Source organism: Scyliorhinus canicula, chromosome 5, assembly GCF_902713615.1.
Source record: "Scyliorhinus canicula chromosome 5, sScyCan1.1, whole genome shotgun sequence".
Lineage (NCBI taxonomy): Eukaryota > Metazoa > Chordata > Chondrichthyes > Carcharhiniformes > Scyliorhinidae > Scyliorhinus > Scyliorhinus canicula.
This window is the reverse complement of record NC_052150.1, coordinates 173,918,128-173,933,609: the sequence shown is the minus strand read 5'-3', so window position 1 is coordinate 173,933,609 and position 15,482 is coordinate 173,918,128. Positions and strand designations below refer to the sequence as shown.

General features: G+C 47.8%; 1 protein-coding gene and 1 pseudogene across 2 annotated transcripts in view; one reads left to right on the top strand and one right to left on the bottom strand.

Annotated features, from left to right (window-relative positions):
• Window positions 1-6,119: 6,119 nt before the first annotated feature.
• Window positions 6,120-6,327, top strand: LOC119966725 (annotated as a pseudogene).
• Window positions 6,328-9,234: 2,907 nt separating this feature from the next.
• Window positions 9,235-15,482, bottom strand: part of spag6 (sperm associated antigen 6) — a 265,208-nt gene continuing 258,960 nt past the window's right edge. For both annotated transcript variants that reach the window (XM_038798106.1, XM_038798105.1), the window contains exon 11: window positions 9,235-9,949. In XM_038798106.1, the coding sequence (XP_038654034.1) occupies window positions 9,883-9,949 (67 nt within the window). In that variant the 3' untranslated portion in view covers window positions 9,235-9,882. The remainder of the gene's footprint in view (window positions 9,950-15,482) is intronic.

Below are 15,482 nucleotides of genomic sequence, written 5' to 3'. Positions count from 1 at the left end.
TGGGTGGGCGATGGGGGTGATGGGCGGGTGGTGGGGGATGATGGGTGGGTGGTGGGTGCGATGGGCGGGCGGGTGGGGGTGTGATTGGTGGGTGGTGGGGGTGTGATGAGTGGGCGGTGGGGTGGTGGTGGGGGTGATGGGTGGTTGGTGGGGGTGTGATGGGTGGGTGATGGGGTGTGATGGATGGGTGGTGGGGGTGCGGTTGGTGGTGGGGGAGATGGGTGGTTGGTGGGGGTGTGATGGGTGGGTGATGGGGGTGTGATGGATGGGTGGTGGGGGTGCGATGGGTGGGTGGTGGGGGTGATGGGTGGGCGATGGGGGTGTGATGGGTGGGCGGTGGGGGTGTGATGTGTGTGCGTTGGGGGTGTGATGGCTGGGTGGTGGGGGAGTGATGGGTGGGTGGTGGGGATGATGGGTGGGCTGTGGGGGTGATGGGTGGGCGGTGGGGGTGTGATGTGGGGGTGATGGGCGGGCGGTGGGGGTGTGATGTGGGGTGATGGATGGGTGGTGGGGGTAATGGGCGGGTGGTGGGGGTAATGGGCGGGTGGTGGGGGATGATGGGCGGGCGGTGGAGTGTGATGGGTGGGTGGTGGGGCGATGGGCGGGCGGTGGGGGTCTGATGGGTGGGTGGTGGGGGTGATGGGTGGGTGGTGGGGGATGATGGGCGGGTGGTGGGGGTGATGGGTGGGTGATGGGCGGGTGGTGGGGGGGTGACGGGCGGGTTGTGGGTGGGAGGGTTATGTGATTGGCGGGTGGTGGGTGGGGGGTTATGTGATTGGCCGGTGGTGGGTGGGGGGGTTATGTGATTGGCGGGAGGTGGGTGGGGGGGTTATGTGATTGGTGGGTGGGGGGTTATGTGATTGGCGGGTGGTGGTGGTGGGGGTGGGGTTATGTGATTGGCGGGTTATGTGATTGGTGGGTGGGGGGGTTATGTGATGGGCAGGTTATGTGATTGGTGGGTGGGGTGGGTTATGTGATGGGCGGGTGGTGGGTGGGGGTGTGATGGGTGGTGGGTGGCGGGGTTATGTGATGGGCGGGTGTTGGGGGGTGGGGTGTGTGGGTGGGGGGGGCTATGTGATGGGCGGGTGGTGGGGCTGCTGGATGCTACATCTGTTTCTGGAGGTGATAGATGTGGGCGGCGGTGCCCGCCCAGGGAAGTGTGAACAATGTGTTCTCGTCCTGACGCCTTTTGGTGCATCGTCTCCGAGCTTTCTATAAAACAGCGGGAGATCCATCCCGGCACCTGATCACAGCTCAAGGAAAATGCACCCAATTACAAAGGAAGCAAAAGAAAACTGGAGTTTGGCTGTCGGGCTCCACAACCGACTGCAGCAAAAAAAAAGCACCGGCGCTTTGTGAAAGATTTATGGAAAACCTGAAATAAAACCTGCGGATAAAAAAAATGACCGGCGGAATCGGAAATTAAAAATAATCTCAACCAGTGCAACCAATCCCCAAAACAGGAGCCATCAAATATTAACTAATGAGCAGGACGTTTAATATTTAAACATTCAACAGACTGACCCCCCCCCCCCCCCCCACAGGATCTGTGGACATTGGAACCCGAAAGCAAAGTGACCCCCTCCCCCCCCCCCCCCCACAGGATCTGTGGACATTGGAACCAGAAAGCAAAGTGACCCCCCCCCCCCCCCCCCCCCCCAGATGGTGTGTTTATTTTGTAACATTTTCTTGTGGCGGTAACACAAAAGTATCATTTGGAAGTGAAATGTAGGAAGAGGCGGCTCGGGGTCGAGGCGACTTGTCTTAGTCGCTGTTCTGTTTTATTTCATTAATGTCCCGTCTTGAGCGGGTGCCTCCCGAGAGCTGGGTGCAGTTTGCCAGACAGGACGGCCTGTCCCAGAGCTCGGGGTAAAGTTGCAGCTCTCACTGTCCCCACACAAGGCCACACTAAACTGCTGCAGGCAGGGGCGTGAGGGCAAGAGGAGACAGCACAACACTCGCGGTGAAGATCACACTTCCAAAAGCTGCCATTTACTTCTTAAAGGTTCGTGCCGTCTTCGTACAACTGCCGCGGTCAGTTTCCCACAGGCCGACCGAATCGGACTTTGCAACATTCCCTGTCAGTTGCCCCTTGCACGAGTATTGTCACTTGGAAAAACCCCTTGTAAGGGAATCGGGGGTCGATTCCCTTACTGTGCACTCACACAGGGCTTTTGGATTTTAAAAAAAGGAAACATTTGATGCAAGGTGATTCGTTCTCTTTAGGCTGAAAACGTGATTTTTTTTTGTCACGGTTTGTGTGGAATGGAAATCTTAAGGCTGTTTATACAGACTCATTAATAGCTGGTGTTCTAGTGAAGCCAGTGTGAGGGAACTGCTTTCTTTTCAACTGAGCAGTGGAATGACTTGAGAATCATAGAGTGTTTACAGCATGGAAAGAAACCCTTCGGCCCATCGTGTCGGTGCCGGCCATCCACCACCCATTTTCCATTTTCCAGCCGTACCCTTGTTATATGTAATGACATTTCAAATGCTTCTTAAATGATGTGAGGGTTCCCGCCTCTACCACCCTTTCCAGCTGTGAATTCCAGATTCCCACCACCCCTCTGGGTGAAACAAGTTCTTCCTCATTTGCCTGTTGTGGTCTGTACGGCGGGGACACCGGGAACCGCAGAGCTGCTGAAAGGTCACAACTTCGGAACCATTGTCGCTGCTGCACAACGTCCAATTTGGGAAGGAACGGCTGCAGCTTTACACATTCAAGCTTTCTTGTGTCAAATTAATTGATCCGTTTAGATGTTAGTTTCTGTGACCACGCTAATTAATCATTAAACGTGCGCCCGTAAGACATGGGTCCAAATCGCAAAAGACGAAAGTAAACCAAACAGACTCCAAAATTAGTCAATGAAAATACCCAAAATACAAGTACCCTATTACAGTTGCGGATAAGATCCAGTTAAGCCTGGAAAACAGATATAGAATGTAAAACCTATCCATGGCAAATATAACACACAGCAAATCTTCAAAAATTCCAGAAACTTTGGATTACTGTGCAAATCACAAGCAGAATCAAAGAATAGAGACAAGCATGGCACAAGTATACAGAAATCATCTACATCGATTAAGTATTGAAAGTATGAAAATATTACAAATACTATTTGAGCGCGACACAGTGAATGAAGTATATTTAGCAACCGTGAAAGAAGCCTTATTCGAGGTGGTTTAATGGACACATCAGACCAAGCAAGAAGCATTCAATTAGTGCCGGGATAGATAGATGGTCATCATGGAGTAATCGGCTACGCAAAATTGCAACATTTTCTATCTGTCCACGCGTTTTGTGAGGGGTCGATCTGATTTATTTTTGGCTAAACAGATGGGCGAACGCGCGTCTGTTCCCTCGACATTGCTTCCGAAATTACTCCATGGAATGCGAGGGAAATGTCTGAAATTCCTCCTTAGGCTATTTTAGCCCAGGCGCTAACCCGTTTTCCAAAAGGTTAACACCTCTGCTGAAAAAGGAGCCGAAAGAGGAATTTCCAAATGCAGGTTATATCCAGACCGACCGCGGGATATGGAGCCTGTATACCGACTGGCCTGAAATGCGAGGCTAGGAGGGGCCACCAGCTCAATGTACAGCGTGGCCGCGATAAGGATGCTAATGGCCATGAAGCTGCGCCGATTGTAGCCAAGTCAACGTAGTATATACACACAGCACATATACCATACACATATACCTTACACCACATTGCAGCACACGCTACCGAAATCCAGCGCATGGTGTGTTTTCTGCACTGTTTTGTACGCCGGGTGATTGGTGATTTTGAAGATGGTATTCCCTCCGCAATGAATCAGACACACCGCGGTGGTCGGTGAAAGATGGGCTCACATTTTGTAGTTTAAAAGACTAACTCTGCGAATAGAGGTGAAGGATGTTAATTCCAGACAGCCGGAGCCACAGTGCCTCTCCCCTCTCACAGTGCCCTGCTGTCACTCTTCCCTTTCTGATGGGAATCCATGCGGCTGATTACAGAACACCTCTATTCAGGGGGGGGGGGGGGGGTCATACCAAGGAAAAATAAATGGCCTGTTTTACCAAGGGTGGTTTCAATTGGAGCGGACAAAATATTCCTTAAATTTAACAATCCTCAGGTCCCGAGTGGCCGACACCGCCGCTCCGTGCTGCTGGTCCATTTAAGTGAGTTTTTACTACTGCCTTTTTGCACTTTTCTGGACAGACAGCGAGCAGGCTGCAGGGTGCTTTTTGCGGCTGCACCTTTCAGGTGACGGGTAACCAAACATCCTGAAATATCCGAAAATCGCTTCATTGGGAAGTGTTTCACACGTTTCCCATTCATAAAGCTGCAGTGTAACAAGTTGCGCCAGCGGTGGCTTTCAGTGGGCAGTCACTGGCCATGGGAAGGGCTCTCAGTGGCGGGGAGCTTCCCCATCGGCCTGGGAGAAGCAGTGAGGTGCCGCGCCCTCCTTTGGGGTGTTTAGTGCGGCCGCTGTTGGTGCGATATATATTTCAGACTTTTGCCGGTGTTAAGGGTGTTGGACGGGACTGATAGTTTATTCTTCCCGTACTGTCAACCTCATTAGCCGGAAAGAGTTGGTTCACAGTACAGCATTGCAACCCCCTTCACCACCTCCTCCACGTGAACCCGAATCCACTCTGCAGCTGGAAGTTTGAAAACTTGCAGCTCGTCTTCAAAAGGGAAGGAATGGTTTGGTTCAGTGGCGAAGACATTCAAAGCTGTTTGCCCACCTCGTGGGCACCCCTTCCCCCTGTTTATTTAAGATATAGACATTTCCACATTTGTTTTCTTTCCCTCGTCCTTATCCAGAACCTTGCTCATATATATTTTTCGACGTTGTGTGGTCTCCATGCCTGTTCGTAATTCTGGAGCATTTCCCATCTCCAGCCGAGATGTTAGGAGACCAGCAGAGGGCGAACAAGACTTGTTTTTGCACGCTCTCGTCAGGGAGGCCTTTCATTAGGAAAAGAGGTTCATTAAAAGTTGCCATTAAAAGTTATCAACAGTAACGGGGTTTGGTCAGCTGTTTGCCCGCTCGTAACGGGGTCAACCCCTTGGCTCTTCCGCTCCGTTTCAATTTTAGGGAATCGGGAAAATAAACCAAACGTTCCCAGGTATAGGAGTTGGATTTTAATTAACAAACGAGTCAGTCATTTTCGCCAAAGCTGAAAGGAAACTTTGGTGGTTGCTGATCTTGAAACAGGGACAGGAATCGTGGAAACACTCGGCAGATCGGGAAGCACCCGCAAAGACAGAAGCAGAATTAACGCCACAGGGTCAGAACTCATTCTGAGATCCTATAATTCAATCGTGTTGCTTCTGAAGGTTGCGTTCCTCTCAGACAAAATGCTTATAAATAAGAAGCTTTACAACGATAAACGTGTAACATAGAAGGACTGAAATGACTAGATCAATCACCTGTTAGTGTCAAGGTTACACTTTGCAGGATGAAATGAGAGTGTGGGTACAGTTCGTGGACTGTTTTGTGAGCTGTTGATGGGCTGGAACTGATATTAGCAGAACAGTCAAAATGTATTTTTTTTAAGACGAACATATAAATCTGGAAAATGATGGGAGATTTCAAAATGAATACATTTTGGCCGAAAAGCTAACCGCCACGACGGTTATCGAGCTGAAGCTAGGGAGCAGAGTTAATAGATAACGTGATAACGACCAATTTGGTAGCTTTTTAGGTCCAGTGTGTTGGCTCCTTTTAAATCTTCCGCCTTTCCTACGGTGTTGGAAATTATCGCAAGTTAGAAATAATTTACCTCAGTAAAACAATTATAACGCCGATAGAAGACATTTCTTCTTCGACCCAAGTGGGTGTTGCTGACTGCACGTTGCTTGTTTACTGAAAATGCGATACTTCGGGCCACTTCAGAGAGATTACTCCTCACCACACGACACAAACAGGCATGTGGATACTTTATTTTTCCTTTTGTGATATTTCTCGTCAGGCTAAGTTTTGCGAAGTAGAATTTGCCTGCCAATTTAGCCTTATGTCAGGTTAAAGATGCTTGCAAACAGTTTGCTCAGTAGTTCGAGCTTCCCATGTGAGTGCTCATGTGGGAGCAAACAAGGACGAGAGTCGCCAAGTAAAACAATCAAGAGCCATTGTTTCCTTCTCGGCCTTTTGGCTAAGATCAAGCGTCAGTTCAAGCCCAAGATGAGGTGCGATGCCTTTCCTTGTCAGCTTGGATCTTGTTTGTCTCTCTTGTGACTTCAATTCGAATTGTTTTTTGGAGCAAGCAGCGAGATGGGTTAAGGGTTTGCCCTGTCCACTCTGCACAATGGCTTTGCATTTTTAAGGATGGGATAAAACGTTTAAAAATAAAATAATCGTGAATCATGGTGTGAAAATACCGCGGGGTAACATCTTTTTTTAGTCATTTGGATTCAAAGGGGCAAATAGTTATTGCAGAACTTCTGAATGAATTGGTAAAGGCCCAGTGGATCAGTACAGAGCAATATTGCTGTCAGAAACTGGGAAGGTTTTCAACATGTTCTATTTGGAACTTTTCCAGTTTTACAAAGGGGAGAAGTTAGAGGAAGAGAGGACAAGAAATTTAATTATTTTTAAATAAAAAGGGAAGTAAAATGGTTCCAATGAAATTATATGTTGCTTAGAGAAGGTGAAAGGTTTGAGGCTAAGTGGTGGACAGGTTCATGATTAATAAGAGGATCGGGGTTATGGGGAGAAGGCAGGAGAATGGGGATAAGAAAATATCAGCCATGATTGAATGGCGGAGCAGACTCGATGGGCCGAGTGGCCTAATTCTGCTCTTATGTCTTATGGTTATGTGCTTTTTGGAAGGCGATGCACAACAAGCCTGTTGGACGCCAGTCCTTCCTAGGATCACTTCAATGTCATTTACATTGCGGTTATTCGGGTTCTGATTTACAGTGTAAACTAACATGAACATTGTTACTCAATTCGCTTAAGGGTTGAGTGAAGGTAGGTGTGGTATCGTGGTGTAGAAAATCCCATTCTAGGTATTGTTATTAAGTAGCTATTTCAGAACTTGAGCCTTAAGTGTTTGGTATGGTGGTATGGACGATAAATAGCAGCACCAATGTGGTACTGGGATTATCAAGGCGGCCCACTGGGAAACTGTAAAAGAACAATCAGGAAAATGGCAGTGAGAAGCTTTGGTAAGGCCGCTGGTTAAGAGGGAATATTAAAGATAGGGGGATTTTCCATTGATAGGAAAATGTGTTGCACATCGAGCTGGTAAAATGGGAAAGACTAAATTTCCCTTTTTATGTCCACTTTTATTGATAACCTGATCGTTAGTGGTCTGGTCAGTTTTCATTCCCTTTCGTTTGATATGAGGAAGGAGTTCTCATCGGGCTAAAATTAGGTGCCCCCCCCCCCCCCCTCCTTCAACCTAATGCTTGCCCAATCGCAACAAAGATTCCAGGTACACCGCAATTTGGAAAACAGACTGCTAAGTTTTATTTAAATACGGGTTGATAATATTGGTAATCTGTCTGTGCAGCGGGTTTGGGCTGCAGTGAGCGAGCACACTGGGACGAGGTCAGATCAGAGGGAGGGTGGAGGTGAGACTCTCGGTCCGGGAAACCTGCCCCGTTCGCTCCCCCACACAAAGTAAACAACGGGGAATTGGCATCGAGGAACTTCCACCAAGTCCTGCTTTATCAGGCAACGCGGGGACTGTGTTCAATAGTCACCTCTAATCGGCCCCGCTAAACAGTTTGCAATGTTGTGGCCCATTCTGTAACCCACACTCTCCCCACAATGCTTACTAAATACTATTGGGACAACGGGGTTAGTAGATGTTTTGACCATTTTGGACGAGGTAACCAGCTGTGAAAGAAGCATATTTTCTTGTCGAAATTCTAGCGCCATATACAGTGGATTTGTTGACAACTTCAGGCAACAGTTGATGGCAATCTGGACACCCCGATAGACTGGTCGCTATTGAGAAAATGTCAGGTTTCCACCAGCGGCAGCGGAAAGGAGTGGTTCCTCCTTCTCGCCCTCTTTATTTAACCGCGATTGCTTCCAGACGAAACATAAATACAGCAGTCGGATTTGAAGTGTCAGGCAATCCGGGAACCTGCTAACAGGAAACCACCTTTAGTCAGGGTTCACATTCTTCTGGGCTTTTCCGCGCCAGCTCCAGTGCGAGGAGCTTGTCAGCTCAGCTCAGCTCCCGCTCGCAGCAGCAGCAGCAACCTGGGGGGGGGGGGGGGGCAGGAAAAGGCATCGCCGCTGGCCCTCTCCACAAACCAACACCTCATTCAGGGACCTCAGGGGGGAGACGTTTTATTTGAGATAGATGATTGAGTAGATTCGTACCCACAGCGATCAGCACCGAGGGGAGGGAGGGAGAGGGGACGAGAGCTCTCAGTTTATACCACACAAAGATGGCTTTGTTCGATAGAGGAACCGAGCGAGTCTCCAGGTTAACAGCGTGGCAGGCTGCAGCCACACAGCAACGTGCACTGGTGACAAAACAGTCCCGAGTTCACAGCACCTGACACACATTCCTCCCAACCCAACCTGCACATTCTGCCCAACAAAACTCGGGGTTTCCCCCTCGATTTAAAAAAAAATCTGACCAGGCGCGGGAACCACATTTGAGAGGCTGCTTATTGCCGAGGTTACAGCCAGAATGACTGTCGGCGCAATGTTGACGAATGTTTGATCGTCCTGCCCCGAGAAAGCTGGAACTGCTGAATGCCTTCTCCGAGGATACAAAGGGGGTTTAATCCCATGTCTGGTCGTTTCATTGAAATCTCCAAACATGAAGTAAACGCAGGCTGAGAAATGAAGGCATTAGCTTTGCTGGCCTAGAAAGCCTTCATTTGAAACACACCAAGGTGCTCAAGCCGACACCCACATTAACCCCATGCGCTTCCATTAGAGGGTTCTATATTCCACATCATGCACTTAATATGCGATAGTGCAATGTTCACATCAAAGCGAGATTGAAAGAACAGTTCACTAGTTGCCTCAATGATATGTAGGTTGGAATCTCCCCAGTTGGGAGAAAAGACGGAAATAGAAATTTGGCGGCGCGCCATCTCACACTTACAATCCCCCCATTTAGCAAGAGCATGATGTTGAGGTGTCCGGCCCATCAGTCAATAGCGCCTCCACCAATATGTCAAAAGTATTCCAAGCCACAGTCCCGCAATATCATTACTAATACAAACTGCAACCAGGTTTCAGCAGCGGAGCGACATCTGTACTAACCTGAATATATAATTTTTCAAAGTTATTAATTTTATTGGATGAAATAACAGTGGTTCGAGTGTTCATTGTACTCGTCCTGATGAGCAATCGTGCTGAATAACTAAAGTAATATTAAAGAATACAAAGAGTTGGGTCCCCATTTCTAATGATTCTCTTTGATTACAGATCCAGGTCACCATGTTTATGGTTGCCACAATGAGTTTCAGAACGTCGAAAACAAGGGTTTAATTTCGCAAATCACAGAATGTGAAAGTCCTTCTGCGGCCAGTGAAATCCGGCTTCACAAAACGCGGATTGACATCCACAGCCCCGCCATCCATTCCCATCATTTGGAATTTTTTTTGTTGCAAAGACACAATTTTGCTCAGGCGCGTCAAGTGTTGCAGCACGAGACGCCATAAATGCACTAGAATACAAATTGTACATTTCAAAACATGTTGGTAAGGGGTGCTCCTCATATTTATTCAAATGATCACTGGGTTTCAGATGAATTTGTTTTCTAAACAGGAGAAGAGTTAGAGAGGACCTTGGGGCATAATTTATTATTTGACTAAACTAACTTGGAAAATATTAGAAAGATTAATAGATACTTCAAGATTTCAGTAGTTGGGGGGAGCTAAAGCTTTGTTTAGGTTGAAATAATATCCATAGTGCTTCTCAAAGAGCTGGTTGGTAGTTTTCTACTCTTTCCAACAATGCATCCGAATATCCAGGAGAATAATATCTGCAAAAATCAAGAATGAAATATTTTATGGTTAAATATGATTGGAGATGAACCTCTTGAAATTACATTGCTATGAAAATTGTTCCTCCACCTCTATAACATCCTCCAGACCTACAACTCTCTGAAAACTTTGTGTTCTTTCAATTCTGACCTCTTGTGCATCCCTGACTTCCTTCACCGCCCCCGCCCATATCCTTTGGGGGCCAGGCCTTCAGCTCTCTGGGCCAGAAATTCTGGGAAGCCTTTCTGTTCCTTCTCCTAAAGACAATCCTTAAAATCCACCTCCTTACCTAAGCTTTTGGTTACCCGTTCCAATACCTCCTTATGTAGCTCAATGTCAAACATTGTCTGCTAATAGCTCTGCGAGGCACCATGGGGTGTTTCATCGCATTAAAGATGCTCTAAATTTAAGTTGTTGGTATTACAAAAATATTTCACACAGTAAAATTGTGGCACAGAGGAAAATATTACTGAACCACTCGTCCTGACAATATTTCATACACTTCTAACTTACTTAAGTCCAGCAAGTGACACCTGTTCAGAACAATTCAGTTAGAAGAAGTTGGGGCTGAGCCTAGAAATTGCAATAATATTACCATCATAGACTGTTTGGCTCAATGTACTAAGAACAGCAAAAATCGCTAGTTCCATCTGCACAGTGCCACTGTTGCTCCTCAGGGTCTTCTCTGTCTATCAAGTAGTCCAGAGCAAATGTGTAATTTTGGGAAATGTGGCAAGCCAGTGCTCTGTGAGAATTTGAAATACAAATATGAAAAATGGAACAATTGGGTAATTTCATATATATCTACAGAATAGGTGCACACAGATTAGTAAAGCGCAGCTGGAAGCAGATTGGTGAGGGTCAGTGCAGACTCGATGGGCCAAATGGCCTCCTTACGCACTGTAGGGATTCTGTGACATAAAATATTGAAATAATATGCGTCAGAGCCATAGGACAGAAGTTCCTGACATTCATTTTCTTAATAGTGAGCTTCCAATATTAGATTGCTATGTGCAGGGTAAGAAAAGTGAGAGCTAGAGGAAAAATGAGCCAATGTAGTTGAAGTGTGAATCAGCTATGATTTAATTAAATGTCGGAATGGACCCAGGAGGACTGGATGGTCAAGTACTGTCCCTAATATTCCTATCTTCCTAAATGGGAATTTTTGGTCTTGTATTGTACAAAGTGCTCCTTTGAATATCTCTCTTTGTTTTTCTGTGTGTTAACCTGTGAACAATTCAACCCAATTCCAGAATTTAACATGTTTGGTTTATATCTGATTCTTTTCAAGTCAGCCTTATTTGAGTTTAAAACCTTGGCTTGTGATTTTTCTCTCTCTCGTACTTAAATCTAATTCAATCACATTATGATCACTGTTTGCAAGTTGTTTCTTTACTGTCAGAGTATATATTGAACATATATTGTCGCTCCTTCCTTTCACTGCATCAAAATTATAGAACTCCCTACCCAACAGGACTGTGAAAGCATCTTTGTCAAAAGCACTTCTGCTGCTGGATGGTGGGGCAGTGGTTAGCACTGCTGCCTCACGGCACTGAGGACCTAGGTTCTATCTCGGCTCTGGGTCACTGTCCGTGTGGATTTTGCACATTCTCCCTGTGTCTACGTGGGTCTCACCCCCGCAACCTAAAAGATGTGCAGGGTAGGTGGATTGGCCACATTAAATTGCCGCTTAATTGGAAGAAAAAAATATTGGGTACTCTAAATTTATATTTTAAAAAGTCAAAAGTACTTCTATAGTTAAAGAAAAAGGCCACTCACCACTTTCTGAAGGACAACTAGATATGGCCAATTAGTGCTGACCTTCCTAATGACACGTATACCCCAAAATGAATAAGCAAAACAATTCTGGCTCATTATTCATCCCTTTGGGGCCTCACGGTAGCATGGTGGTTAGCATCAATGCTTCACAGCTCCAGGGTCCCAGGTTCGATTCCCGGCTGGGTCACTGTCTGTGTGGAGTCTGCACGTCCTCCCCGTGTGTGCGTGGGTTTCCTCCGGGTGCTCCGGTTTCCTCCCACAGTCCAAAGATGTGCGGGTTAGGTGGATTGGCCATGCTAAATTGCCCGTATTGTAAGGTTAATGGGGTATTGTTGGGTTACGGGTATACGGGTTACGTGGGTTTAAGTAGGGTGATCATTGCTCGGCACAACATCGAGGGCCGAAGGGCCTGTTCTGTGCTGTACTGTTCTATGTTCTATGTAAACATAGCATAGCCTGTTCCCTTGTTGGCACATAATGTATCAGAAAAGTGTCTTCTGGGATCTGAAGAGGAGTCAGAGAGCACAGAGTCTCGCTCTATGAGGGTGAACTGCTCCTCTACATCTCGGACCCACAAAGCAGCATAGAAGGAATCATTGCGCTCTTGAAAGAGTTTGGAGCCTTCTTGGGCTACAAACTCAACATGAGCAAAAGCGAGATCTTCCCGGTGGACCCGCAAGGGGGAGTAGAGCGGGTGGGGCTGCCGTTTAAACAGGCCCGCCACAAACCTTGGGATCCAAATGACCCACGACTGGATAGGGATCCACAAATGGAACCTGACCAGCCTGACAGAGGAAGATAAAAAGGAATGCAGGGGCAGCATGGTGGCGCAGTGGTTAGCACTGGGACTACGGCGCTGAGGACCCGGGTTCGAATCCCAGCCCTGGTCACTGTCCGTGTGGAGTTTTGCACATTCTCCCTGTGTCTGCATGGGTTTCGCCCCCACAACCCAAAGATGTGCAGGTTAGGTGGATTGGCCACGCTAAATTGGCCTTTTAATTGGAAAAATTCCCTCGCGGGGAGAGTATGGACGATTAAATTAATGTGTTGCCCAGGTACCTCTTCCTATTCAGATCCATCCCAATCTATATAGAAACATAGAAACATAGAACAGTACAGCACGGAACAGGCCCTTCGGCCCTCGATGTTGTGCCGAGCAATGATCACCCTACTCAAGCCCACATATCCACCCTATACCAGTAACCCAACAACCCCCATTAACCTTATTTTTTAGGACACTAAGGGCAATTTAGCCTGGCCAATCCACCTAACCCGCACATCTTTGGACTGTGGGAGGAAACCGGAGCACCCGGAGGAAACCCACGCACACACGGGGAGGACGTGCAGACTCCGCACAGACAGTGACCCAGCCGGGAATCGAACCTGGGACCCTGGAGCTGTGAAGCATTTATGCTAATCACCATGCTACCGTGCTATCCCCAAAGCCTTTTTCAACTCACTGAACAAACTAATTATGGTGTTCATGTGTGTTTGTGTGTGTGCGCGTGGGGGGGGGGGGGGGGGGGGGGGGGGGGGGGAATGCAAGATGCCAAAGAAGGTTCAACAGAGAACGAAACCCATTGGGGGATTAGACCTTCCAAACCGACAGTACTACCACTGGGCAGCGACAGCAGATCAAATAAAGGGGTGGATAAAGGAGCCGGAAGCCGATTGGGTTCTCATGGAGGATGTGAGGGGATCTCCCTTCAGGCCCTAGCCACGGCGGCACTCCCAGCCCAGTGGTGGTGGCAACACTGCAGTCGTGGAATCAACTGCGAATCGGCCTAACCGAAATGTCAGACAAAGCCCCCGTCCGCAACAACCACAGGTTTGCGCCGGCACTCACAGTCACCTCCTTCAAAAGGTGGAAGCAGGAGGGGGGGGGAGGGGGGGGGGGGGCGCTAACTACTGACGGTAGTGTAACAACGCTGGGCGAGCTGACAGAAAGATTCCAACTAACGGGTTGGAATTTTGGTACGTGGAGCTTAAAAACTTTCTGCGAAAAGAAACAAGGATTCACAACCGCCACGACAGTCACTACTAGGGGAACTGCAGGACGCAGATATTTTAGGCAAAGGGGACTATTGTGACATATATGGACGTATGACGGGGAGCTGACACCCAACTGGACGAGACAAGGGAGAAGTGGAAGGAAGACTTGGGGTCTGAAATAGGGTGGGGATTCTGGAGCAAAGCACTGCACCGGGACAATCCACCTCCATATGTGCAAGGCTTAGCCTAATGCAACTAAAAGTGGGACATACAATGAAATGAAATGAAAATCACTTATTGTCACAAGTAGGCTTCAATGAAGTTACTGTGAAAAGCCCCTAGTCGCCACATTCCGGCGCCTGTTCGGGGAGGCTGGTACGGGAATTGAACCGTGCTGCTGGCCTGCCTTGGTCTGCTTTAAAAGCCAGCGATTTAGCCCAGTGTGCTAAACCAGCCAGCCCACTTGACCAGAACCCATATGAGCAGGTTCTTCCCGGATGTGGAGAACAGATGTAAACGGTGCCAAGGAGGCCCTGCCAATCATGCCCACATGTTCTGATCTTGCCCCAGAATTGCTGGATACTGGACAGCCTTCTTCGAGGTAATGTCCAAAGTGGTGGAGGTGAGGCTGGAGCCATGCCCAAGAATGGCAGTCTTCAGAGTATCAGAACAGACAGATATCTTCATGGGGAGGAGAGCCGATGCCTCCCTGATCGCCCACCGAAGAATCCTGCTCGGCTGGCGGTCAGCAGTGCCGCCTAAAGCAGCAGACTGGCTGTCCGACCTGTCGGAATTTCTCCAAATGGAGAAAATCAAATTTGCCATCCGTGGGTCGGAAGAGGGCTTCCACAAAACATGGGAGCCATTCATTCGGCTGTTCCAAGACTGGTTTGTGACCAACAACTAAGTAACCAAGGTCAAAGGGAGAGTTGTCACGACACAGAAGGGAAGAAAGCGGGGGAGAAAGGGGGAAGGGTCGGCAAAATAGTGAAGTACAACCAAACTCAACAGGAGAGCCAGGGGCCACAGGGGAGGGCAGGAGCAACAACAATGGGAACCAAGGGGGAGAAAAGAGAGGTGGGAACTGGCAAGGAGGTATACACAGGGGACCACAATAGCCACAGCAAACGCTGCGAGGAAAGGACAAAAGAACTGAAAGAAGAAACTGTGATATATCCATGTAAATAGTTAAAACCGATCTCGATGTAAATAACTTTAATAATAATAATCTTTATTGTCACAAGTAGGCTTACATTAACACTGCAATGAAGTTACTGTGAAAAGCCCCATCGCCACATTCCGGCGCCTGTTCGGGGACACAGAGAGAGAATTCAGAATGTTCAATTCACCTAACAGCACATCTTTCGGGACTTGTGGTAGGAAACCGGAGCACCCAGAGGGAACTCACGCAGACACGGGGAGAACATGCAGAGTCCCCACAGACAGTGACCCAAGCTGGGATCGCACCTGGGACCCTGGCACTGCGAAGCAACAGTGCTAACTACTGTGCTACCGTGCTGCCATATGGGTACTGCCTAGGTGCTCTCTTGCAAACTTCTCATTGCTCTGTTTGTCTTTATATTTGTTATGTACACCAAAAAACCCAATTAAAACATTTTTGAAAGAAGAAGTGTCTTCCTCTCTATACATTCATTGCATTCACAGTTTCAACTGTACTACATCTCAGTCTCTGTAAAAGGAGAGAAGGTAAAATATGAGCGCAAGCTAGCTAGTAATATAAAAGAAGACAGGAAGAGTTTT